The sequence below is a fragment of the Accipiter gentilis genome, chromosome 6 (assembly GCF_929443795.1).
Source record: "Accipiter gentilis chromosome 6, bAccGen1.1, whole genome shotgun sequence".
NCBI classification, from domain to species: domain Eukaryota; kingdom Metazoa; phylum Chordata; class Aves; order Accipitriformes; family Accipitridae; genus Astur; species Astur gentilis.
This window is the reverse complement of record NC_064885.1, coordinates 43,311,636-43,339,406: the sequence shown is the minus strand read 5'-3', so window position 1 is coordinate 43,339,406 and position 27,771 is coordinate 43,311,636. Positions and strand designations below refer to the sequence as shown.

Sequence of the window (27,771 nt, the reverse complement as noted above, 5' to 3'; positions counted from 1 at the left end):
TGCCTTCAGGGTAGGGTGCTGAAAATCAGATTTATTTACTAGCTACAGATGTAAATGCTCAGCCTTCGGTCCAGCTGAGCTGATGCCAACAATAACTTGGGTTTAGTCTTTTTTATTGTAAAGTGTAAAAGCTGCCTTCACAGCGTTGAACTGCTTTCTTACTCCTTCTGCAGGTTCTTAGGGGTGGTCTGCAGGTTGGGAAACACTGGGGTATAGTGTGTTGTAGCACTGCTGGCAGGTGGAACACATCTGTGCAAGGGCTGGCTATGCACCCGTGGTGTACCCAGGGGTCTGGAGGGGACTGCTTACGTCCCACCCTGGTCTCTTGTAGGTGGAAGTGGACAATCTCAGACACTAAGCAGAGAGGGCTGCAGAGCTCTGTCCCTTCATGGTACAAGCTATAGCACATGCTCTGAAACAGTTGAAGACTTTTAATAAGAAATAGCACTGCAAGGAATAGTGTTTGCCACAAGATGGGATCGGGAAAGAATAAGGATGTTGGTCTTTCTCGCAAGAACTGCTAATTTAGAAATTGCTAGGTGAAAATGCCCAGAATTACTCTAAAAGTGATTCCCTCCCTTCCACTGGAAGAGAAGACAGTTCTGTTGACCTCTCTCCATCTGACCAGGGGATTTGAAGGGGTGTTTGCTGCTGAAGTCTGCTCTCCTCCAACATGTGCCCCTTTTTGTTGTGTAACCCAAGACTAAAAAGTCATTAAGAGCTCCCCATCAGGCACACTCAACTACCAGCTGAAGGAAAGAAATTAAGTAACTGACTTGAACCTGGATTTAGGCTTTTGAGGGATTTAGTACTGTTTTTTCTGCTTATGTCCTTTAATTTAGATAAAACCTTTTCCAGCTAGTGTGAACTTCGGAAGTTTCCAGCATGCTTGCCTTCCTTGACTAATTTGAAGATGGTTATCTGAGGTGTCTCTTGGTAGCTGAGAAAGAAAACTCAGAGACAGCCTTTGCTGTGTATTTGTTGGGGAGAATGTGTCCCAGCAGGATGATGCTCTCCTCCAGAATGACCTGTGGTTGATGTGGGCGTGATTATCCGACCCACCTGGAAATACCGGGGCATACTGCAGGCTGCCCCAGCTTCCTTTGGAGCCTGAGCAGCAGCGGTGGGAACCTCCTGCGAGCCCCAGGTCGAAGGACGTGTTGCCTGGTACAGACGTGCAGAACAGCTCCAACATGCCGTAATTAAAACTTGAAACGGTCATAAGCTTCAAGGTGTATTTTGAGGCAGTGTTTGCTGAAGTAAAACCCTTCCCAGTTTTTCCTTCATCTAACTACATTGGCAAGGAAACAGCGTAAGCTGTAAGTTAAGAGGAAAAACACTCCCAAAGTAAGCAGTTTCTTTAAGCAGCAGTTTTTTTTCTGCATGAATTTCTTGGTGTCTTACAGTGCGCTTGTGTTCACGTTCTTCCTTGAAGATATTCCGACAAGGACACTTGCATGGAATAGCTGCCTCTTTTCACAGTTTCTTTAAAAAAAAAAAAATTTTAAAAAAAGAAGAAACTTGTCCTTGTGTTTTCTAGCCCTCTTTCAGATTTAGCTGAAGTTGGCCAACCAATTCAAATGTGACGGGGTCAAAGAGAACCATTGCTTTGTTCTGATGTGCAATCTGCTTGAATGCTGCATTCAAAAGTTAGGGTTTTTTGTAAAACCATTTAGCAGAGACATTTGTTCTCAATTTTTCCTTTTTATTCTCGCCAGGAGGTAACGTTAAGTGAAAGTTCAGCATATGAGGCAGTGTGATGGGAGAAAAACATTTTTCTTCTGACTTTGCCCTGTCCTGTTTTGCTTGAGAAAAAGGCACATGCTCTTAATTATCATAGGGTGTGCTGGGTTTTATAAGGAACTGTAAAATGGAAAAAGCTGGAGTGGCTGTAGCAGTGAACAGGGCATATGACTTCTTATGGAAAGCTCTGCCTTCATTAGCTTATTAGCATTTTTCTTCCCTCATTTGTACCCTGTGTGTTTTGGGAGATGGGGTTGTCACATTTGTGTGGCTGCTTGGGAGGGATGTGCTGTGTGTTAATGCATAGCCCCTTTATATTGCCAATGCATCTACTGGTCCTTATAAACGTGAGGATTTTTTCATTTAGAAGTTTCTCTGCTAGTCTTTATCATTTTAATTGTAAATTAACACATAGGCAACCTCAGCAAGCTTTGCAGGTGTTAGTTGTTTAAGAGATGTGGCTTAAAGTCTGCAGTCTGTGATGTGTCACCATAAAGCACTGACGTGAGTGATGTTCACAGCCGGAGAACGCCGGAGGAGAGCTCAAGGATGGGCAGCGCCACTACGAGGGAGCCGTCGTCATTCTGGATGCCGGAGCGCAGTACGGGAAAGTCATAGATCGTCGGGTGCGCGAGCTGTTCGTCCAGTCCGAGATCTTCCCGTTGGAAACACCAGCCTTTGCAATCAGAGAACAAGGGTTTCGGTAGGTCCTTTGCTGCGATGTCTCTGCCTGGATGTTCTGCTTGTTCTCCCCTTTCAGTCTAACGGTATCTTGTGGATGTTGGCAGAGCTGGTAATTGCCTGGGTTTTTACGTGCAATAGCTTTCATTGTAATGATCTTAATGATTGCATCTTTAGCTTATCCACAGAAACACCTGAGTGTTGCTGGGGAAACTTGTGCAGTAATAGAAATTTTGTATATTTGCTTCTTAATGTCATTTTAATCATTTCCATTTGTAAGTGTAATTTAAGAGATTGCATTTTAAATATGTATCTGCCAAAATTTAGATGATGTTGCTGTTCTACCTGTTAAACTAGGGTAGCTATTAATCAAGAAAATAAGTTTTCTGAGTTTCTAAAAATGATTTTCTTAGTTGAATTTAAAAAAAATAATTTAAGTGACTTGGATACTGAAGATATTGTGGTAAATCATGCCAAGCTGTTTCTGGGAAGCAACTAAAAATACTAACTGAAACTACCACTCGTTTGCAGCAAGAAAAGGTTTCACAATTTAGTACTTTGTACATTTCTTTTTCTTGTTTTATTAGGCTTATCAGGGTATGCTTCTCTTGTGTGTGGGGAAAATAAGTACCCTGAAGTCTACAAATCATCACACACCTCTCTTGTCAGTTTGGTATAAATCCAGAAATATGGTGCATGTGTGCTTCTCGGTTGTGCCTGACAACAGATAAGACAGTGCTTTGCTGCAGAATTGCATTTTTCTAATCAATGATAATTAGTGAACCAGTAAACAGTGTATTTTGGTAAGTCAAATAGGAACTTATTGATCCCTTCTGAAAACACAGAGAACGGAAAACCCAGGAGCTGCTGGACCTATCAGGTAGCTGTTGTGTGAAGAATTTCTCCTTCAGAAATGTTCTGAAAAATACCTTCTCTTGTCAGATATTGTTTATAATTCTCCAGCAAGCAGGTCTTTAAAAGATGGACATACCTAATTACTGGTTTAAAAAGAATTCCTGCATCTCCTGTGTGTTGGATTTGAGGTGTAGGTCACAGTACTAGTGATCTTGATGATTTTTGTCTCAGGCCTGTGCGATATTGATGCGGGTTTGCAGCACTGGGAAGACCTTTTCCCCCTTTTGTTTTCCCCAGTTGAAGGTTCTTCAAAGTCTCATGATTAGGCCTGTTAGACTTTCATTCCAAATAATTGCTCTCTAAAATGTGGCAAAACCTCTTCATTCAAAAGGTCACTTTTCAAGGTTATGATAGTGATTTCAGGTTATTGGTTACCCAGATTGGTCAATAAGCTTTGTGTCCACAGTCTCAGTCAATCATTTGCATCCAGGAAAGCTCAACAAATACTGACACCAGCCTTTGGGTGCCTTTATTTAGTGACCACTGTAAAAATGAGTTTGTGGTTTTACAGCAAGATTTTGATATATATTCCACGTGCCATGGGAATAGTCAGGTCCTTGTTGCAGCTCGTGCATTGGATGGGCCGAGGAGCTGCACTTTGGTCTGTGCTAACGTTTGAGATGGGCAGCAAGACTGAACGTTTTTCTAAATTGTATTTACATGTTGCGTTTAAAAAGCCAGCTCCTCAGTTTTCATAGTTTCAGAACAATCTTTAGTGAGAAGTTTCATCTAAATGTGACATAAGCATTAGCAGTTTCCACAAGATCCTGGTCCGAGGAGGTGCCACAGCCAGGGGCTCCACTGGTGTTAGGCTGAATTCTGGCACTGTCTGAGCTCTGGCGTGAGTCCTGAGGTTGGGGTATCAATGCATGCATTTTACTCTTGGTATTTTGACGTGGTTCCTGATGTGCCTTTAATCCATTGCAGACAGGCTTTCCAAAGCTAGGTCAGGTTGTTTTGGAAGTGGTTTAAGGTAAAGCAGAGAAAGATATATTCATACCAATGCAAGAAGGTATGTAAGCAATTACATGGTGTTGCAGTAAAACTCTCAAAATCTACATCCCATGCTAGTTTTAATTTCTCCTGGACAGTTGAGAAGATGCAGGTTCCTCTCTCACCCTCAGCTAATAATTTTTTTCTTTAATACTTGGGCACATTGGATAACCTTTCTGTATTCCATGGGATTTTAATTGGTATGGAAAAAAGCAGATTTTTAAGACTCTGCTTCTTGAATAGGACAGTGTATAACTATTTTGACTTCTCTTAAGAATGTTTGATTTGTAGGTGTGGCTGTATTTCCTCTAATATTAAACAGTGTTGTATACATATGGCACTTAAGCAAATAAATGCTTTTGTATGTGGAATTATTATAAGCTGTAATACCACCAGGCATTAAGAGTTTTCAGGCTCTTTCTAGCAGCGTCTGGGTTTAGAAAAATTCATCATGTCTCCGACTTGAACAGAAGTGCCTGTACATGTACAGCAGGTACTAGTTGTCAAGATTGTTCAGTGTAAAATTACACCTGTGTCAGTTGTATGCTTATTCAAAGCCCACTTGTAGATCCCAACATACAAAGAAATAAATGCTGCTTCCAACTCCCAAGCCGCTGTGCTTTGGCTCTGAGGGGTGCACCCATCCTGCCCTCCACCTCGTCCTTTGTGGTGAAATGAGGAGCCCGGGCTGGGGAGGTGGAGGTGGGCTGCAGGGGAGATGTAGCTGTGTGTTGGTGGGAGCAGGTACCCTGCGTGACTGCAGTTGAGAGGTGGTGTTCGGTGCGTGGGCTTGTTATTATATGATTATTTCTGCTGGTGGTGCAGATGTTGTAAGCACACTGCCCATTTCTGCTGCTTAAAAATAGAAAAATCCTATTGTGTCAGTACTTGCATGACAAACACTAAATAATGCTAGAAGAAAGCTTTAGTAGATGCATTTATTTCCGTGTATGCACCTTCTCTCTCGTCCCATTTTGCATTTCTTGCTCTGCATAACAAATTTGATGTTCTCTGTGAAATAAACAGTACATGAGTCCAAGGTCTGGTACACCGTGTTCGATCCTGGGCCGAGGCCAAAACCATTGTCCCACTGGCCGGTGCTTCTGCAGTTTGCAATCTTGCAAATCTTCATGGTTTACAAAAGTTCTCTCTTCCCCTTTGAAAAGATTTAATTTTGTGTTATAGTGTGAAATGTTAACTTCAAACCATACATGCTTGCATGTATTGGACTTCTAATTCACAACCTGTTGCTAATGCCATTTCATTTCGTAATCAGGGTGGATTAAGGGACATTTTCTCAGCAGCTCTAGAAATTTGGAGGCTGTTTTTTGAATGCAACTCCCCTCCAGATGGCACAGATGTCACGAAGTATATATATCTTAACGCTAATACTCTGCATTTGATCCTAGCTATCGTGCTTCTCTCGTAGTTGATACGTGGCTATGAGGAATTTAAAATACAGTCACTTTTTAAGATGGTTTATATTTGACTTTGTTTAAACTGATGAAATACTGTTCTGGTAAGCTGCTGGGTTTGACAGATGTAGCATAGCAAAGTTAAGCTATATGTTAGGGTATGTGTGTTAAAATTTATGTTAGAATATATAGAGTTCTAAGAGCATTACGAGACAATGTCAATATTTAAAGTAAATAGATTTTAAAGTAAACAATATATTTGGGTTAACGTTTTCTTTATCTTTTGTCTGCAGAGCTATCATTATATCTGGAGGACCAAACTCTGTGTACGCAGAAGATGCACCATGGTTCGACCCAGCAATTTTTACAATAGGAAAACCAGTTCTTGGAATCTGCTATGGCATGCAGGTGCTGTTGAGAAATGTTTGTCTACAGCTGTCTTTTAGGCCTCATTTCTGATACTAACTGAAGATGAACTGATAAAGGACCTGCCTTTCAAATATAAGCAGTATGCCATGTATGCAAAAGATATTTTTAAAGTGCTAATTGGTAAACTGAGCATACTGTGTATTCTTCTCTTGGCTCTGCCATATCAGTAGCAGAAATGGTTTCTCTTTGCTTTTTTTTGTCACAATAAATGTAACCTGGCAGTCATTAACTAATTCTGTCTAGTTGGTATTGGAAAATGTGCCCCTCATGTAGACAAGCGAAGTAGTTTTCCCCTTTTGTTTTCAAGCGTGTAATGTTTCTAGCATAGTTCTTAAGAGTGCTTAAGACCCCGTCCCAACCCGCCCCCAACACTTACATACCTTAGGACTTAGTAGTGATCCTGCAGTGATCTAGTAGATCTGAGCTGAGTGAAGAAACAAACTTCCAAGGAGACAAAGGATGGATTAGGTGTGCGACTTTTGCTTGTGCATCTTGGTTTTTTTCCCAGGTTAGTGATTTATTAGGCCTTCAGAAGTGCTGAATAATGGCTGGAAAAACTCCTTTAGAAAGGCGGGTAATTACGGAAACAATGTTGGCACTCCCTGTTCTAAAAGGAAACGTGTGTTATATTAAAATGTGCCTTAAAATGCCAAGCAAATTGAAAACCACGTTAGCTAGCCTCAAGCAGGGGAGTTCCTTAAAGCTGACTTTACGGAAATGAATCAAGTCTGTGTATTAATGCACTACTACTTCATTATAAAAGATTGAAATCAGTCAAGCGCAGTAAGGATAATATCAAACTAGGTCTAAAACGAAGCCGTAAATCTCTGAAGATTAAAGTAGTTGGAAGGTGAAACTCTAAAAATGTTTTTTAAGTTGCCAGTTACATTTGGAAGGAAAAAAATCTTTAAGACTTCTGAAATCTAAAATGCAGATATCCAACTCCAAACAACAAGGTGAGGTTTTAGAAAGAAAAAACCTGGCTGAGAATTTTACTACTCTGATATAGCAAGGATTATTAAGAGTCACAAAAATAACACTGAGGGAATAGACTCAAGTTTTCGACTGGTTCTCTGGAGCTGAGGAGCCAGATTTTGAGAAGTTTAAGCCTCTCAGAGGGCCCTTAACTTAAGAATAGATAAATCAGATTTTTGTTCAGCAGCTTAACTGTTTTTGTGATAACTGGCCTCAGATACTCAGCTGATTTGCAGAGCAGTAGTGCAAGTAGATGTACACTATTGAATATGCATAATTTTTCAAATCTCTGCCTATTGTCTGCTGTTGTGGATTTCTGCTGCTCACGCGTGGCAGTGGTCCCCAGCTATGCTGACAGAAGGTCAGCAGAAGGGAAAGAGCCTAATACAGGACTATGGTTAATTTTGAAGAGAATTCTTATCATTTCCAAAACAATATATTAAATGAGTATAATCATGAAAAACTAGGCTGGTATGTATTGGAGAGCTAGAGCTGTTGTCAGTCATAGGCATACTGAGGTATAAAGTGGTACTTTCTCATGTAGTATTTTTGTTTTGACAGATGATGAATAAGGTATTTGGAGGTACGGTGCACAAGAAGAGTGTTAGAGAAGATGGAGTGTTCAGCATTACTCTGGATAATACATGTTCACTGTTCAGGTATGTAGGCATTTTAAGTTATCAAAACAATAGTGGAAATACCAGTCTGGAAATTGGTGTCTGGATGTGAGAGGAAGCTTGTTTTAAATAAAATAGTGACATTGCACCCATGCTTGTCTGATAATTTCTCATAAAACTTTTATAGCTGTGTCCATGAGTAAGCAAGTTACTCGCTTAAACAAATATTTAGGCATAATTTCTCAGTTGACTCTAGAAATGCAAATATATTTGCTTGGAATAGTGTGTAACCCCCTTATTTCAAAGTAGTACGTCTTCATTGAGACACCATAAAGTGTACCACAGCATGAGAATCTTTGTACCACAGCATGAGAATCTTTGTGTTAAGCTCTTATCTTCTCCTGTGCAGTGCCTTACTCTTGTATTGGTTGGCACCATCCAATTTTTGAAAGGCAATAGAAAATCTGAAACCATTCATTTTCTTCCTTCCTTTAAAATTGCTTTGTGATGTTTTATAAAACCAGAATTAGATTTCTTGGTAGTTTGTCAATGCCTCTCAAGTTCCTTGTAATAATTCTAACAGTTTATTTATACCTGGCATTCCAATTTTATTAACTTTCTGCTGTAGGGCTACTGCAGAACTTTATACACTGCCTAAAGTCTGAGGTGCCAAAATTGTCCTCAAAACATGTAGTTTTGAGCAAGAAAACTTCACTTCATTGAAATAAAAAGGACTCCAAGTGTCCTGATTGACACTAGATGGCTCTACGTGTCAAAGAGGGGATACTTCCACATTGGCATGTTTATAAAAACTCCCACCCTTCTGAATTAAGATAAATCACTTCTTGCATGAAGGATGTATGGTACAAGAACTTATGTAGCTTCCAACAGAGGCATCTCAGAGTTGGAGATGACTGTTTCTGGGAAGGAAATCCTGCATATATTTCAAATGTGCCTAGTCAGACGAGATCTGCTTTTACTGGGATCCCTAAGGGCTTCTTTTGGAAATGCAGGTAGTTAGGTCTCTGTTCTTTTTTTTAATTGATTTCATCTCTGTTATTTTTTTAATTGATTCTAGTTTTTAATCTTTGTCTAGGGGCCTTCAGAAGGAAGAGCTTGTGCTCCTCACTCACGGAGATAGTGTGGATAAAGTAGCTGATGGATTCAAAGTGGTTGCACAGTCTGGGAACATTATAGCAGGTATTTATTTGGTCTTTTGACAAAATTGAAACTGTCTTTTGATAGTACTCATTAAAGGAAGGAATATGGCAGACAGTAGTTAGACCAAATGGGAACAGACTATCTCTGTTATTTAATTGCCAAATAAGTGAATTGTTTTTAACCATTTCTGGTACGTGTTTGCTTGCATCTTGTGCTGTCTTGATAGTAAAGAAAGAAACAGACTTCAAAGTGAACGGTCTTGGTTTTAAATCCATGGTTTAAGGAAAAATTAACTTTATTTTTACAGTTTATGTTATTTCAAAGTATGCATGTGTTGTTTCTCTTTGAAATGAAGTATTGTGTGCCCTTAAGGCAGGGGAGAAGAAGATATATACTGTAGCATGCAGTGTAAGCAGTGTTCGGTTTTTGCAGTGTAATAGTACAAGTCAAACATTGCTTAATTAATAAGGCTTGATTAACTTGTTATTGTATTTAATATTATTGCATGAATATTCAGTTGAGCAAAAATAATGTTGGTACTGAAAGTGGTGTTTCAAACGTTATACACGGATTGTCACAGAAAAATATAGGACCTTAGAATTTGGTTTTTGAAAGCTACTCAAATTATTGAATGCCAAACAGCCTCTTTGAGTCTCCTCCCTAGGAGATGGGAGACCTGGAGAGGTCTTAAGTTTGCTGAGCCCCTTAGTAAGATCTCAAAGTATTCACCTGCTTTATTTTAAATCTTTCATTTAAAAAAAAAAAAAAAAAAAAAAAGCTTGAGATACTGCTCTTAAATCAGAAAGGTAACTAATTTGAGAAAAACTGACCTTTTAAAAGATTTAAAGATGTCTTGTTATGGAAAGTTTCCTTCCAAACTACTGTTAAGATTAGGTGGAGCATTTATTATATTCTGGCTTGCCTTCAAAGCGGTCTAGAACTCATGCCTACTCAGATAGCCCTATAAATTGTTTTGTTATGTAAAGTTTGCTGCATCCAGTGTGCAGGCTCCACCAGAGCTCTGATATCTTTAACACCGCTTCATGGAGGGCATTAGAAACAGTTGTACTGTTCCTATCTGTGACACTTTCCTGTGCCATTTCCCGTGGGCTCTTACAAAAGCCTATGGCTCCTTGTGCCTAAGCAAGCAAAGAAATGCTGGTGAAGTGGTAGCCAGGCTTCCAGCAGCGAAAGAAAATACAGTGATACAGCGCACCTGGGAGTCTTAACGCAGGTCAGTGGAATTAGGCAGTTTCCTTGCTGTTGTTTTTTAATCCCAGTCTGACCAACACTTACTTGGTGCAAGGTGCAGTATTGTGATCTACTCAAAGTTACCCTCCAGAGACTGTTAAGAAGGAAAGCGGTGGTGCTCACAAACGTACCCCTGTAGGGCCACTTGCACAACTTCACCAGCACAACCCTTTTAATGTGGATGCAGCTGTGTCAACGTGGCTTGGTTGCAGGATTGCATGAGGTGTCATGTGGTGAGGAAAAAAACTAATGTAATTTATTTCCTATTTTCAAAATGGTTTTCCTAGGATGTCTGAGTGTTTTCCTTGGTTTCTGAGGGATTGTGTGTTCTAGATACGTAACAGTACCCTTGTTCCTAATCTTAACCAGAATCTTTAGTTTTGATTGGTGATTTGTGCCAAAATGTGGCAGAATGAATCACTCAAAGTGTATGGTTGAATTTCTTGGCTATGCACTTCACTTCCAATTTTGTTTTTTTTTTGTGTCGTGCTTATTTCTTCACACCAATGAAGGCATAGCAAATGAATCTAAAAAACTGTATGGAGCACAGTTCCACCCTGAAGTTAGCCTCACAGTGAATGGAAAAATGATCCTGAAAAATTTTCTTTATGATATTGCGGGATGCAGTGGTACCTTTACAGTGGAAAACAGAGAACTTCAGTGCATTCAAAATATCAAAGAGAAAGTGGGCTCATCAAAAGTCTTGGTAAGTAGATTGAATTGAAGCGGAAAGATTATTTGCAAAAGTGTGACAGAAACGCTAACACTTACAGTTACTTGGGTTATGTGAAAAATGCAGAATTGTCATGAGTTGGGTAATAGATTAAACAGGTTTTAGAAAGTTTGCACAATTGGGTCAATACATTGTTTGACTACTTGTTTTCTTCCAAGTCATTGACTGTAAGTAGATAGTGTTCTGATCCTCATAGTTGAATCTGAATTATTTGTTGACACTTCCCCTGTAGAGAGCTGACCAAATTTTGTTGGTTTTCCTTTTTTCCTCATCCTTAGGTTTTACTCAGTGGTGGTGTGGACTCAACAGTGTGTACTGCTCTACTGAACCGAGCTTTAAACCGAGATCAAGTCATAGCTGTACACATAGATAATGGATTTATGCGCAAAAGAGAGAGTCAGTCTGTGGAGGAGGCACTCAAAAAGCTTGGGATTCAAGTTAAAGGTACTATAATTTTGTTAAATATGCCTGATACTACTAATGACGTGGTCAGTCTCCTAAAATGTACATTTAGTGTTTTGTTTCATTGATTCTAATTGATCTTCGCAGTTCTCAGACTTTATGTATCAAAGCATGGTTGCTAATTTGGAACCACCTAGGCCTATTCACAAAATTTCAAACCTAAAATACTAAGCCGTACCTACTTGATTGGAGCATACAACGAACTGACCCATCTCTTCAATTGTTGAGATGCAATATCTGCTGTTGGGGTACGGCAAAGCGGTGGATACGTGCCTTGGTCACTGGTGCTCAGTCACTTTTTTGCCGATGGTTGAGTAATCCTTTTCCGCTGCTGCAAAACTCATTTGATTGCAGTTTTCTTCAGTGGCTTGGTTAGCAGTCCTCCACTGGGGCTTTATTTCTTGTCCTGGATCTCTTTCTTTTTAAACTATGAGTTCGTTCGAGTGATTGAACGCTATTATAGCCAAAATAACTTTTTCAAGGCTTTTTTTTTTTCTTTTTTCTGTTCTCCTGGCTTCTAAAGAGGTGCATTTTAGTTGTTTTTGGAGTAGCTTGTTGAGAAGCAATACAGTACAAGAGAGTGGAAGGTACCTTGTCATAGCTGATGAGAAGATAGAGAGTTTTTTGGTACCTGAGGTACGAGGAGGTCAAAGACGACAAATTATGTATGTCTGAGTTGAGCAAGCAATGAGATCTCCTTTATACTGCCTGACTGATTTATTTCATGAGTAATAGCTGCCTATTCCTGGGGCTGTGCGTAAGTACTGTTGTCAAATGATTCTCTTGTGTTTTGGTCAGGAAGCGTGGCACTAGGTGAGTGATGCTTTCCACTAGCCTGACAGTGTGAAACAGTGCAGGGAGCCTGTATGTTAGTGTCTTGCAGATTGGGCTGCAGTATCCTGATGCAGCAAAGTCTAAGCTTTGTTCTCTTTGTTCCACACGCTTTTTCTTTTTTGTTGTTTTTTTGGTTTTGTTTGGTTTTTTAGTGGAAAATCTGTGTCTTATTCTTGCACTCTGTAGACCAATAAACCTGGGCTCTGGCAGGCTGCCAGAGTAACAAATTGAGGGAATCCCGTTGCTGCAAACGCTCCATCAGTAGGTCATGGAGTTCAGCGCTGGTAAAAGATGCCAAAGAGCCTCCTAGCTGATCTCTGCATGGAAAGCCTCTCTAAATTAAGAGGCATAATGTACCATGAGTAAATAGTGCATTATTTAATTTTGGTTGCAGAAAGGCCTTGAGGGGAATACCATCCTGTAAACTTTTTAAATAAAGCAAGTAAATTATAATCTAAGAGGAGGAGCAAGAACTGAACTTTCACATGGTTGCCTAGTCTCATAATATGAAAAAAATTGCCCTCTAGCATAGGTTAATTAAGAGAAATAAAATGCTTTTGTTACAATTAATTCTTGAGGTATTGAACAGCCCTATTTAATGCAGTTAATAGTCAAAGGACTGGAATGATTTTTATTTTCTTTTTTTAAAGCAATAGACTGAAACTTTTTTTTTTGCAACCTTGCATAAAAATCTTTACTGGCTTTGCCAAAAAATTCCTGTAATTTCATGCAGTGGTGAATGCAGCTCATTCATTCTATAATGGTACAACAACTCTGCCCATCTCTGATGAGGACAGAACTCCACGTAAAAGAATTAGCAAGACATTAAATATGACTACAAGTCCTGAAGAAAAAAGAAAAATTATTGGTGACACCTTTGTTAAGGTAATGTTTATAATTATTTGTTGGTTGTTTTTTTTTTTTTTAAATGAAATGATTTCTAGATACATCTTCTATGTCAGACTCTTTCATTCTAAAGCGCTGTGCACTCAGTGGCATCAGTGGTCTTATAAGTTGTGGATGACCTAAAGAAGCCGTTGTATGTTACCCTAAGCCTAACATTTTTGGCAGTCAATCAATGGTCACAATGTGGTTCACAAGCATTGTACTAGACCCACCATCATGTTTAGATACACTATATTGTTTGGCCGTTCACTGCTGTTGTATAAACTTTGTGTAATGTTTTTTCACCAAATTGATGGGTAATGTGAATTTGGGCATGGTTCTGCTGCTTTGCTGAAGATAATCTTTTTTCCATCTGTCAGCTACTAGTGTTGGTGATGCAGGGAGAATATAACATTTGATGGTGATATTCCTGTAGTATGAAGATATTCTTCCTGTTTTCTGTTCAACAAAATACGGGGTTATAGGACTATTTCAGCAGTGGGCTAGTGTCATAATTAGTCTTCCTGTTTGTTTGTGCTTTTGCAGTTCAGTAGCATTTGTTGGGCAATCTATTACCTTCCTTTAGACCTTTGACAACCAAAAAGTAGGTCGGAACACTTTTCTTTTTTCTCTCGACCTTACAGATTGCCAATGAAGTTATCGGAGAAATGAACCTGAAACCTGAAGAGGTTTTTCTTGCTCAGGGTACCCTCAGACCTGATCTCATTGAAAGCGCTTCCCTTGTTGCAAGTGGTAAAGCTGAAGTCATCAAAACTCATCATAATGACACAGAGCTGATTCGAAAGTTAAGAGAAGAGGTAAATGAAAAAGGATACAGTTGTATCCTTCTGGTTCTCACAGATGTGAAGCTGAGTATCAAAAATGAACAACTTCTATGTTTTGCTGGTACAACTGTCCCATGTTGATGGGACCCTATTCTGATGAGGCCCTTTAGATTCTGTTCTAATATGTTGCAATTTATTACACTTCTTTCTAGTTGCTACATTCTCAAAGTAGTCAAAACTGCTTGAGTATTGTCTTGCACTGGATACTGAGGAAGATGTCAGCAGATTGAACGTGGATTCATTCAGTGTGTTCTCATTGGTGTTCTCAACCACAAGCTGAAAGCTGTTTCCTCACCCTTTCACTCTTTAATCCTCAAAACAAACCTGCATCCTAGTAAAGAAGCAGGGCAATACCAAATGCCTTTAGCAGGAGAGTAGTTTAAGACTTCTCAGATAACTTTATTATGGTTCAGCTGGAATTCATGATGTAATGGATCACTTACTCCTCCTGTTGTAGCTTGTTCTGAACACTAGTCAATGGGTAACCTTTAGGTAGTGGTAGTCCAGATCTGGCACATTATGGATTCAGGCAAGAGGGTTGACATTACTATAGTGAAAAGATAATCAGCTGCAGTTGAGAGAGAGGGCCAAAGTTCTCCTCCTCTTGACCCTCGAGTAACATTCAGCACTGCAAGCATAGTACTCTCCTTTCGAGAGCAAGCATGAGAATAATACATTTAAGTGAGTTGAAATCTAGGGATAGTTCCTTCAGGTACCTACAGGGATGAGTTCTTTCTGTTCTTATATAGCTTCTCCATCATGTTACTAGTAATCTGATGGGCTGTCTGCCAGCAGGGTGCTGGTGGCACACAATCTGTTTGCCAGTTGTCAATTTAAGAGCTCACAAATCTTTCTGAAATGGCCCAACATGGACATCTCTGGTTGATGACCAGGAGCTTGAAGATGATACGAACACAGGAGGTTGAACTCTCTGAAGATAAGCAGCCCAAGTCCTGTCCCTTTGATTGCACTCCCAATCAGTCCGTTTAGTCCAAAGTCCAGAAAAGCTTTTTGAATGCCTTTCTCATGCAGAGCTAAGTTCTCTAACTGTGTTGTAAAATAAGAAAGAATCAACACAAGACATCACCTAATAACGCTGTTGGAAGCTGCTCAGTTGTTAGTTAAGTTCCCAGCCATAGGAGAGAATGTAACCATTACTGACCCATGCTTCTAATACTGTACAATGTATTTTCAAGGTTTTTAGATTGGTTTGAACATCTAGGGAAGGGAAAAACAGTCTGAATTTCTGAAGACAGTCAGAGCAGGCTTGACCTATGGCTGTATCTACACTGGTTGGGCCATTGATGCTTCTGGCATGAACTTGAACTTCCTTGTCTTAGCGTCTGTCCTGCAACTGTTTTTCTAAAGCCTGTGTTCACATGTACTTCTCTTCCAGTGTTTATGTAAGTGGTGGCAGCTGGTGCTGTGAACAGCAGGCCAGTGTGGCTGCTGTAACCTAAACATTTGAGGCTTCTTGTTTGAGTATGTAAGCTGCAGTGTAAATTGCTTTTTCTTTTTTTTAAGGGTAAAGTAATAGAACCACTGAAAGACTTTCACAAAGATGAAGTGCGAGTGCTAGGGAGAGAACTTGGTCTTCCTGAAGAGCTGGTTTCGAGGCATCCCTTCCCAGGTATGAGAGTTGGTCTGTGCTACTTAGTGAAGGGCTATGAATCACATCAGTATTGTTTAGAATATACTTAACCTGTAGAATAAATCAATGTTGTAGCCTGAAACTTGCATCTAAACAGGAAAAAAATTGATGGATTTATTAGTTTTTACTTAAGCAGGATCTTTTTTTCAGGAAGGGAGCATTTGAGAGCAGCTTTATTATGTATAGTGATTAAAGGAAAAGTTTATAATTGACTTGCTTTTAGCTGTATTTGTTTCTTTTTAGTTGTATAAGCCAAAGCAAGAATTATCAGTGAAGTGCAGCTGAATGCTGCCTGGGCTGTCAAATGTATCTTACTTGAAATAATGGCCTATATCTGTCTGCCTTTCTAAGGGGCATTTGCTGTTTTGAAAATGATTGCATGGAGAATAACAACAGTTCTCCACCAGAAAACGTCAAGATATATAATATAGCAAAGCCCACATCCTTTTAAGGGGGGTTATGTTTTTCTGTCCGGGTGTTTTAAAATTGTCCTGCAGGGTGTGTAGTAGTTGCTGGCAGAGCACGTAGGCTGTTGTGCTAATGCATCAGCATCACATGAAATGCAAGAAGCTGTCTTCAGACATTTCCAGCAAATTACATGTGCTTTTGTATTAAGTAGCTGAAAGGTCAAATAGCTGTCAAGGGCCTTTTAAAAACAATGGGGACTCAACTATGTTATAACCAACTCTTTCATCCCAGTTGCCTAGCAAAGGGAAGGAGGAGGTTCCTGTTCACTTTGGCTTGCCATCCACCACACTTCATCACCGCTAACCGCTGCTGTACACAACCAGCCAATTTAAGGTGTAGGTAAATAATGCTTAAATGTACCAAACAGAAATATTGTTCCAGAATAAACTGCTTGTGTATTTTTTTGTCTTCTAGGATGTTAAGACAATTGAAGTATAGGTACAATGGCAAAGCATAGTGTGCTCAATGACTGACCTGCTGGTCCAGATGCTGTCACACTTAGATGAATGTCGGCTTTCCTGTTATTTAGTATAAAGTTTTTTTCAACTTTGCGTTGCAGGTCCTGGTCTAGCAATCAGAGTGATATGTGCTGAAGAACCTTATGTGTGCAAAGACTTTCCTGAAACAAACAACATTTTGAAAATAGTTGCAGATTTTTCTGCAAGTGTTAAGAAGGTAAGAAAACTGCTAAATTCTAATATGCATAAAAGTAGTATGATTGTTCTGTAGTGGCCTGCAATAGGCTTAAGGCTGCTAAAAGTTTAAAACTACTTGTTTGTGCTCTTTAAGGAATAATGCATTCCAGTACAACTCAATAGAAGCCGTTCAGTATAGTACAGTAGAGTTTTTAGCACCATGACTAGTGCAAGCGTTGAACAATTTCTGGAAAATGGAAGTTTATATATCTTTCAAAAAGTAAATAAATTCTGTTTCAGGTAAACTTTGTGCAGATGAGACTTTTGGAGGTACTTCAGATCACATAGTACCAGGAAGAGATTTTCCCTCCCTGAAATAATTGTAACTTTCTAGATTTGCATGCCTTAACAATCACTGAATGTCTAAATGAAAGAGCAGGAGTGAGGAACTAGTGCTTGCCAGATGTCCAGAACAGAAACTTGAAGTTTTTGATCAGTGATGTTTATGTTTTCAATCTCTTAACTGTTATGACCTTTGTGATTATTGTAAGCTCACTTGAACTAAACTGCAGGGGGGTGAAAAGTCATTAGCAGAGGCCTGCTCTAAGGTGTAAGTTCAAAACAACTTCCAAAACTTTTTTTGGTAAATACTGAAGGGCGAGTATTTACATATGTTTTTCTTTTAAAACGTATTGAATTGTAGTGTAGCATAACAGCCTATTGCTTTGTTCTGTATCTGAAATAAACAACAAAAATTAAAAGTATAGCTCTGTGAAAGAGAGATTGAGCATAGGAAAAGAGCTTCACCTATGGCCTTGCAGAGCTTCAGCTTAAAATACATACAGTCTAATCAAATAAAATTGCTTTTGCTAAAATTTAGTTGTTAAATGAAAGGTATTTTTTAAATAGTTCCAAGGGGTAAATGTAGACTAAATTTAAGCAAACAGCTACTTAAATAATAATTTTATTTGCACTGTGTAAGTTCTGTCTGAGTGCTTGGGGGCTTTATTTAATTAACATTTATTTTTCTGCATCTTTGCATAGCCACATACTTTGCTGCAAAGGGTCAAAGCATGTACAACTGAAGAAGACCAGGAGAAGCTGATGCAGATTACAAGCCTACATTCACTGAATGCCTTCTTGTTACCAATCAAAACTGTGGGAGTGCAGGTAAGTGGATTAATTCCAGGGATGTTGTGAAAGCTGCTTCATAGCAGTGTGGCAGGCTGCAGTGAAGCATAATAATTGCTGCTTTGAGATTGAAAATAAAGGGCTTGACTCAAGAACATAAACTTCAAGTGACAGCGATACCTATGTTATTGTCATTTGTCAGTACTGGTGTAGCGCAAAAGTGTCAAGATAGCTGAATAGACACTTGAATAAATGCCAGGTATTATATTTGAGGATGTCATTAAGGTTGAATAATGCTGGTCACTTACAGACAGTTTCTTCATGAAACATTCATAATCTTGTAGACCTCTGCTGTGATCCTGTTGCCCCTTTAAGGCTCAGGAGTCCTACACTAAGTTGGTCAAAAAACCCCTGCTTCCTACATTTGAACATGCTTGTTGCCCTTTCTCTTACTTTTTTGAATTGTACTATATCCTTATCCTTGAGAGGAAAGGAACCAGAGCAGTGCAGGCTGTTCAGTATATGGACACACTTGAATCTGTGCCATGGCATAGTGTTTTCTTTCCTTTCACTCCTTTGCTAATGCTATGTGCATTTTTGTGGGCTGTCCTTTAGTGACAGAAATACAAACCAAATACAAATGCTGAGCTGACATTCTCCATGGAATTGTGTGCAATAACTTGGAAGATTTCTTTACTGAGTAGTCATAGCTCTAAAGTACCTTTCTTTGCACTATCGGTATTGAATTACGTCTCTTATTATCAGCCGCTTAATCTTGTGTGTCACTTAGGGAACTCTGCAGTCAGCTTTGTTACTGTTTTAGTAACAGCAGTGTCGTCAGCAGATTCCTATACTTTGTCACAGGCCTTCCTCAGATGGTGTCATGAAAAATAGCGATACAGTCAATCCCTATGTTCTGGTCACCTTATAAGAATCTTTCCGTTCTGAATCTTTTCTTTTATACTCTCTTGTTAGCTCGTGAGAAGTCTGTCATCTTACTCTGTTTTTTTCATTCACTTGGTATCTCTCGGCATCCTGATTTGATGAGCTTAGTGTCTGCTAAATGTTGGCACAAAATAATCTACAGGATGAACGGGAAAGTCTTGTGAACAATTTTGGCTGCAAAGTTCATGTTCAATTTTTCTTTGTTTTATTTATTTTTTTTTTTAATTTGTAGGGTGACTGTCGTTCATATAGCTACGTTTGCGGCATCTCTAGTAAAGATGCTCCACACTGGGAGTCTCTTATGTTTCTTGCCAGGCTCATACCACGCATGTGCCACAACATAAACAGGTAAGAATTTTGAATTATCTTTATTTCTAATGATCTACTTAGTATATGGAAGTTTAGCATGCACAAGCATTCTCCTGTTTAAGCTATGGTAGAATTTTTTTATATGTTGGACAGGTATACATACAGAGGTTAGAAATACACAGTAAATCAAAACAGGTTTATTTTTGGATTTACTAATTTCAAAAAGAAATTGATAGCCTATCTCCTTATTTTGTTTTTAAGCAATTGATTTTAGACAACATGCAGTGTAACTTTTTTTGAAAGATTCCAAGCCTGCTGATGAGTTGTGCTGTTAGGCAGTACTTTTTTTGCTCTGTGTCAAAAAGGGGATTTACGTGGGATTGTCAGTTCTAATGGCACATAGGAGAGCTCCAAAGCTGGGCAGTTTCATCTTAATTGAGCTCTTTTGTTAATATGCACTTTCTAGCTACTTGATTCCATAACTTTTTTAGCAGATGAAGTTGCTTAGATACCAAGTCAGTTCTGGAGAATGCATATCCTCCTTGCCTGGCTGTAGACTTTCTGACAAAACTGCTTATTATTGCTTATAGCAAAACTTAATTTTGTCATATAAGTGACCCCTACTGAAAGAGGTATTATTCTTAAAGCCAAGATCTCGCATTGCAAGATACTGCTTTAAACTAAATGCAGAGGGAACAAAAGAAGGCATAAAATCAGGATTGTGTGTGAAATTTCAAAGTATGTGCTGGATTTACAGCATTGCTGTCTTCTTTAAGCTCTGTTGGATTTAATACTACCCTCCTGAATATACCACATCTCAGGGAATTCTGCTGTACCAGGGCATGTTTTCAGAATCTTTCATTGCTGTTTATAGGGACGCTGAAGCTGGCAGTTTGAGGAGTGCGCTGAAATAGTTGGTCTTCTGCCCAGCTATGCTTGCAGACTTTATGCTACAAACAAAAATACAGAATGTAAAGCTTGCATATTTTTCTGCTTTGGATTTTAGACAAGTATTCTTGGTTTGTATCTACAAACTCAAATAACTTGTGTGAATACGTCGTAGTAGATCCTTGTATGAGGCCAGTCAGACAATATTATACTTTGCTTTTTGTTCTGCAACCTATAAAACACAATGAATGAGATTAGAAAGATAAAGCTGATGTGACTGGTTTGAATTCAGAAGATATTTTATTACCGATGCAGTTCTGTAGATTTAAAAATTGCAGTCTTAGTTCTCTGTGCTGAAAACACAGCTATTCATTAACAATAAGGTTTGCTATTTAGTGGTATTTTTTGGTGGTTTCCTATTAGGAGAGAAGACAGAAATTGTAAGCACTTATTAAGTAGCTTTCTTAGAATAATTTTAACTTTTACTAACATCAAAGTAAAATTGAAAAAACACCCTTTGTGATACCGCTGAGTTAGTTAGTATTTCTGTTTTTTTCAAAGGATTATTCTCTTGAATAAGTAATACTGGGGCTGTTGCTAGTCTCTAGCAAACCAAAATAAATTAATACATCTGACTTCCAAACCTAGCGTGCATGTCACGTTTATAGAATATATATGCATAAAGTTAAATTAAGCTCTAGTTAGTAGCTAAGGAGCAAAATGAAATATTACGCTTTTTTCCTAGTTTTATTTTGTCACTGCAATACTGAAGATGCAGTCTTTAGGCAATCTGTTTTATTCTATGTATGCAAAATGTGTTTTTTCTACCATCCTGTTTGTTTTCCAGAGTTGTGTATGTGTTCGGTCCACCGGTCAAAGAACCTCCTACAGATGTCACCCCCACTTTCCTGACAACAGGAGTCCTCAGCACTTTACGTCAAGCTGATTTTGAGGCTCACAATATTCTCAGGGAGTCTGGTAGGTACTTCGCCTTATCCCATGGATTAAGGTCTTGTTTCAAGATCCCTTCAAACCTAACTGGGTATAGTTATAGCGGTACTGTCAAAATCCACAAGCTTCTTGAATTATCTCCAAAAAAGTGATAAATTAATGGGATGACAGGCAAGAGCCTTTTCTGAAAGCTGTAGAAGCTGATAGCTAAAGGACAGGTATTGCTAGCCTTTCTGCTAGCAGAATTAATTCTAAGGGATTTCGGGGGATTGAGCCTTGCCTCTGACATGTCTCGAAGCTCAGAGGTGTGGTGCTTCGCTGCAGTGCAAACTTCTGCAAAATGTACTTGTTAGCCCAGCTGAAGGTTGGCCAAATTACTTCTCTTTGATCTCAGTCATCAGTAGTTACCTGAAGTAAATAAATTGTGTAAAGAAATATGACATAGTTTCTAAATAATGGCTTTTTTGTGGAAAGAAGGGAGCCTTAATACTAAGTTTCTAATGGCGATGATGCTCACTACCTGTGGTAGTTTCCTATTTCTTAAAGTAAAAGCTGCATTTCAGGCTAGCAGCTGGTAATACTTCAAACCCTTAACATGCAGGGAGCATTTAATACCCTGTGATATGGTACACAAGCAGAGTCTGGGAATATAGTAGTTTAGTTCTGTATTTCAGTGTTTTGGTTTTTTACTTAATTATGTTTGAAGATGCAGTATGTGTGAGAAGCAGTTCATCAAACTTGCCTATATTTTGTATAAATCAAGTTACAAGGGATATCTCTTTTTGAAAATACATACTCTTTTTGCAAAGCTGTCTTCGCATAATTTGTACAAAAATAGCCTCAAAAGGCTGAGGATAACACTGTCAATTGTGTTTGTAAAACTGTAGATGTGTCTTGTTAACTTTTGGTGACACTTGGCTTTGTGTGAATGAATTACTCCCAAAAATAAGACTTGTCTTTTTCACTAAATGATAACTCTCTTTGTACCAACAGCTCAGGCTGGTGCTAGCGGAGGGTGAGAGCCTGCATCTGTGTTAGACCGGCTCTGCAGGCTGCCACACACCTGAATCTCAAAATTCTAGATCATTTAAACAGTGAAATTAGGGGGTCTGTGTATTGGCTTTCAGAAGGAGGTATTTTAAAAACAAACAAACAAACAAAAAAGTGAGAGATGATTGTCTGGAGTTACCTATCAACCACCAGCAACAGGGATACTTAAGAGCTTTCTCTTAAATATGTCAAAGATGCAGAGATACTTGTGAGTGGCTCTTTATTGGGCTTGATTCAGGGACAGATAAAACCCCATGGTTATATGATGTGGGAAGGAAGGTAGATCTTAAATTGCATTCATGGCAAATTACAGGGATAACGGAGACTACCTGGTTTTGTTCTGCATGCCTGCAAATGCTGAAGATCATTTCAAGTGGCAATTTGAGTGGTTTTAGTGTATGCACCGCTGCGTGTGATCTTCTGAGGTGTGGTAGCAGTAGTGAAAAGATCCCAGAAGATGTAAATGTAGCTCCTGGTATATAGTTTGAAGTACGTGTGGGAAATTCTGTGAAACTTCTATCACGTTTGTGTCTTTAAACCAAATTAATGGACTTTATACTACTATTTTCTGAAGGTTATGCTGGAAAAATTAGCCAGATGCCAATAATACTGACACCGTTGCATTTTGATCGGGACCCCCTACAGAAACAACCTTCCTGTCAAAGATCTGTGGTTATTCGAACTTTTATTACAAGTGATTTTATGACTGGTATTGCAGCAACTCCTGGTAATGAGGTTCCAGAAGAGGTAATACGGGTTTTTGAGTTTCTTTTCAACATGAGCTAGTATTGTAGATGACTCATTTTGACTTTCTTCCCTCTCTTGATTGCTTGCCTTGACTTTGATTTTTGTTGCAATTTTTTGCCTCTTTCATAGTATTCATTAGGAAGAATATGGTGGTGTTTTCGGAGAAAACTAACAAAATGAGAAGCTGGCAGATGGGTATGACAGAGGCTTCTGAGCAGAGTTGAGCCAAAACACCATCAATTAAAAAAGAAAGAATTCCCCCAACCATTCCTGGGATTTTGAAGTTAATTTTTTTGCATTGGGAATTAGAAATGTCCTGACTTAACAGAATTGCCCTTGATTGCCACTTCTGATTTTGCTGGAACCTGTTGTTTAACATGTCAAAGTGTGCTGTTTTCTATTTAGGTCACAAAAAGGATTTAGGAGTTAAGTTCAGGCATATTTTTCTGGGAAACTATACATGGCCGGTTTCAAGTACTTTGTCTCTGGGAATGCAGTGTAGATGAAGAACAGGATTGACTTTTTTTTTCCTACATACTTTAAAAGCATATAGGCATTGTTTAGTAATTGTATGTAACTGAAGTCATCTACTTTAAGGCAGCCTATTATCCATTTAAAAAGAAACAATTCAAGGTTAAGTTACCATGTAAACTATTCCATTATATAAAATTAGGATTCATTTGACCTTGAAGTTTGTGTTTAAAAACAAATAAAACAACCAGAAAAACCACCCTCACCCCCCTTTCTTCAAAATGTAAAACGGTCACTTTAAGACTGGGTAATATTGGAGTAACAAAATAGTAGAGGTTGTGGACAATACCTGTATTTATGGGGAACATAATCATATTTGATTAAAAATTTTCTGTGTTTTTCCATGGGAAGCAATGCATTGTTTAATTTATGCTTGCATTATAAAACAACATGTCATCTAAGTGGCATTGTTGTGAACTGTGGGATTTTTAAGGAAGCTGCACTTCTAAGGATGAGCAAATTCTTATCTAGAATACTTTTGCTAACATGAATTGATTGTGAACTCTGGAGAATAACTCTAAATGGAAGCTCTTTCCGTTGGATGCCTCTTTCTGTTTGTTTTTTTTTGTTTTGTTTTTTGTTACCTTTAGAATTCCCTTTTTTATTTTGAAAGGAATTTCACTCAGGCTGTTGCTTTGTGTTCGGTGGTGGTTCAGCTGGAGATGGTCTAAGAAAAGTCTGAAAATGATTGATAGTAACACTAACAGCATATGTTCATGCTGAACTTTCAAGAAATAGTTTTGAAGCTTGAAGAGCTGCTGCCTTGAGGGAAGTGTATTGTGATCAACACCCTGGTTTATTATCAGTGCCAAAAATCACCAAGTTCCAAATGTAACTGCAGATACCATGAAGCTAGAGGTTGTGTTTAAGTTGATTTATTTCTTAACTGGTGGTAATGTGCTAATAGCTATAGGCTCTTTCTCTCTTGTGTATAACAGAATTAGTGTGAACAAAGTTTTCCTTTTCTAAGCTTTTCTGTGATAGTTTTCATCAGATCTGTTTTACGTGCTTTCTTCTGATTTTTTTTTTTTTCTTCCCCCCCCTCCTCCACAATAGGTTGTGTTAAAAATGGTTGCAGAGATTAAGAAGATTCCTGGCATTTCTCGGGTGATGTATGACTTGACATCAAAGCCACCAGGAACTACGGAGTGGGAGTAATTAACTTTTTTCTATTAAAGTACTGTGTGCAGTCTAAATCATATCAGAAACCATTCCCAGTGTTGACATGCAGTACTGTGAAAGAGTGACTGGAGCTGCTACATCGCATCAGATTCCTCTCCTGGAGCATAGACCTGCAGTTAAGAGCTGTGCTGGGGATAATAACTAAGTGGGGCTGAGGATTTGTACGGGTAAATAATCATGGCAGCATTGCCGGTGCGCAGACAGATTCCTATTGCTTTTGCCTTTGTCTTATCAATTCTTCCCGTTTTCATGTGTTTTATTGTTAACTGTCATTTCAATGTCTCTTTGTTTTTGTACACTGTGTAAAAAGAGACAGTTTATTTACTTCTACCAAAAGCATTGTTACAGCCTAGAAATGTAAAATGAATTCTTTGTGACCAACTGCTTTTGAACAGATTTATTATAAATAAATATTTTGCCAAATGGAGTAGTGGGTACTGTTGAGTTGTGGAATTACTGTGTATCTGTTGTATACTGTTTAGCCTGTTCTATATTGTTTGACATATTAGCCCATGGCAATAACGTTGAGCTCCAAAAGAGCAATGCTAAAATAAGAAATTACCTCTGTCTGTCTTTCTGTACTCACTCCCTCTTGCATTGCTCGGTAGGTGTGCGTGTTGGTAACAGATGTGTATACACCGGCTAATCTTTAGTATACACTTACTGCATGTATGCATATGTCAAATTCCAGACAGTGAAGTATCTTTGTGTGCTTCTGAGGACTCTGATAGAAGCGTAAAAATGGGAGTGCAGTTTGGAAAGCTGTTGCGCCAGAGCTACTGGATCTGCGAATCCTGTTTCTGTCCTCCGACGCTTGTGCAACAGTCCCTTCGCAGCCTGCTGCCGATGTGCTTTCCTTATACTTGATGACAGTTTACTTTCTACGCATTTGCTTTTACAGGAATTTTTTTTTTTTGTATGTGTTGTATTTAGCTTGATCTTTAAGATCATTATAGTGGTTAGTGTGGAGTCATGGTATCAGAGGTGACTTACCCCATCTGTATAGATCCCTTCCGTCATTCATATTCTGCTGTTCATGTAGTTAAGTAAGCAATAATTTGAGAGATGGTTACTTTGGACACCTGTGCTTTTCTGATGTATTGAGGCAAAGCTATTTCCATCCACCTGAGAATTTTGAGCATGTCCTGCGATTGTTGTCTGTGAAAATAACAGTTGAATTCTGACCTGACCAGCTTGCTGGGTGCCTGCTGGGTATCTCCACCCGTGGAACCGTAACTGTGTATCCAGGCTCATCCCTCTTATCCCTTTGCTTTCATTTAAGCAGCTGCATTTCATTCAGCTGCAAGATTACCACAGAGTAATGGAGTAAAATATGGAGTAAAATACTTGTTGTTCTTACACTTACTGCCTACCCATTATGGAAATTTAGTTTAATTTCTGCTTACAGGAAATGGCTAACTTGTGTAAATTTATTCTTTTGCCTGTGTCATTGAGTGGTGGTTTTTCACCTGGGGGAGGAGATGGTGTGTTACAGCCCTCTGCTCTTTGAAACCCTTGGGGGACACGGGCATGCAGGAGAGCAGCAGACCAGTGGCTGGTATAATTTGGAGTGAGGAACACTGCCTCCCCCTCGCAGCCCTGCTCGTGGCAGGGTTTTGTAGCTTGGGCACATTCATCTTAATCGATATCTCAGTTGCTTCCTTTATAAAATGGGGGTGGTAATTCTCACCCACATCTGTCATAACCTCTTTGAGCCCTTTGGATGAGCTTTTTGTGATGTAAGTGAAGTATTACCAATACAAATGTTCTGTTATTACTGGATTGCGATCTGTAAGAGCTATTAGTCAAAAATACTGTAAATTGGTGTTTGCTGTGGCAGAATCTGTTACAGCATGGGTTCTGCTGACAATAAATGTTCTTTGTAGCTTATCTCAAAAGAAACCTCCCTAATGAAATTTTGGCCTTAGAGTACGTTTTAACTTTTTGTCAGAAAAAGTTGATAGTTGTTTTCATTACTGTGTTGGTGTCTCAGATGTAAAGGGTGCAATGACAAGAAATGAACCTTTTTGTTGTGATGCAGAAATCCTTCATCCTTGTCACGCTCTAGCAGCTGTTGCGTATTGTAAGTAGGCTTGCTCTTGCTGCTGCTGCCACCGGTTTGTGTTGCCTTGACAGCAAATAGGCAAAAGAGGAGGAGTTACTAAAAAGTAATGCAAAGATTATAGAGCACCTCTTAAACCCAAACCGTTCTCAGTTTTGACCGAGACACTTAGATGGTCTCCGTGTAAATAAATCTGCAGTATATAGTCCCATAGTTATGATGTAACTCACAAGAAAACTTGTGCGGCAATGATGGTGCACCTTGGGTTGGGGGTTACAGTACCTGTTGTATTTCTGGACCACAAACTTGCAGCATACCTGGACAAAAATCTTCTATTCACTGCATGCTGCACACTTGGAAGTCCTTCTTGGAGTTGCGTCTTAACTATAGGCATGATGTGTACCTGTATACTATGTGTATACTGAAGTTTGACATACACTTTTACCATCTTTTAATCACCCGGGTTGCTTTCATGTCTGTAATGAAATGGAGCTTGACAGCAATTTCTGTGCTCTTTAGGCACATACTTTGGTTTTTTGGTGGTTTTTTTTTTAAGCCAGAAAGTTGAATATTGAAAATCTTAGGCATAAACTATTGCACTATAATCAAAATGTCTTATTGAAATTGAATTTGTGATCTTTAGTGCTCTTCCCCCTGTTTGACACCTGTGCCATGCATTGTAGATGTGGTGGGTTGTTCTTAGGAAGGTTGGTGTTATCCCAGCGGTTCTTGAGTGTTTTTATGGAATCCATGTGTATCGGACAGCCAGAAGTGGAGAGAAACATAATGCTCTGTTCACATTTCTTAAAAGATTATATTTAGCACCTAGTTTACAAACTAATAACTGTAGCTGCCCTGTACAATTGTTCACCTCGGGTCTTCAGTAAAACATGTCAGCAGTTAGAGGAATTTGTATTGGGGGCATTCCCCATCATTCTCAATTTTTAACATTTTTCTGCTTGTGAAATGATAAAGTACTGTGAGCCTTAATTTTTATCCACAAATAAAAATATTATGTTTGAACATTGGTGTGACTTATTTTTTAGGGCTTACGTGTAGATACTATGTTATAAATGGACTGCCCATTTCGGGTTGAAAAAGCTGTTCTGTGGCAGTCGTGCTTTCTGGCTGCAGTCCTGGGGCGAGATGTCCTGCTGGGGCAGGGCTGTCCCTTGCAGTGTCACAGCGCGGGACGCCCCGCTGCAGAACAACGGGGCGCTCGTGGTACTTGCCCCGTGCATGCTTTTGTACTGTGATACGCTATGGCAAATGTAACTTCTTC

The 27,771-nt window shown here is 39.0% G+C and overlaps 1 protein-coding gene across 1 annotated transcript in view; it reads left to right on the top strand.

Annotated features, from left to right (window-relative positions):
* The window catches only part of GMPS (guanine monophosphate synthase), a 31,390-nt gene extending 3,878 nt beyond the window's left edge, over positions 1-27,512 (top strand). Inside the window, exons 2-16 of the mRNA XM_049802446.1 lie at positions 2,265-2,446; positions 6,041-6,155; positions 7,713-7,810; positions 8,865-8,968; positions 10,693-10,886; positions 11,192-11,357; positions 12,943-13,094; positions 13,739-13,912; positions 15,464-15,569; positions 16,618-16,733; positions 17,738-17,863; positions 19,002-19,117; positions 20,814-20,944; positions 22,542-22,714; positions 24,302-27,512. Coding sequence (XP_049658403.1) covers positions 2,265-2,446; positions 6,041-6,155; positions 7,713-7,810; positions 8,865-8,968; positions 10,693-10,886; positions 11,192-11,357; positions 12,943-13,094; positions 13,739-13,912; positions 15,464-15,569; positions 16,618-16,733; positions 17,738-17,863; positions 19,002-19,117; positions 20,814-20,944; positions 22,542-22,714; positions 24,302-24,403 — 2,055 coding nt within the window. The 3' untranslated portion in view covers positions 24,404-27,512. The remainder of the gene's footprint in view (positions 1-2,264; positions 2,447-6,040; positions 6,156-7,712; positions 7,811-8,864; positions 8,969-10,692; positions 10,887-11,191; positions 11,358-12,942; positions 13,095-13,738; positions 13,913-15,463; positions 15,570-16,617; positions 16,734-17,737; positions 17,864-19,001; positions 19,118-20,813; positions 20,945-22,541; positions 22,715-24,301) is intronic.
* The last annotated feature ends 259 nt before the right edge of the window (positions 27,513-27,771 follow it).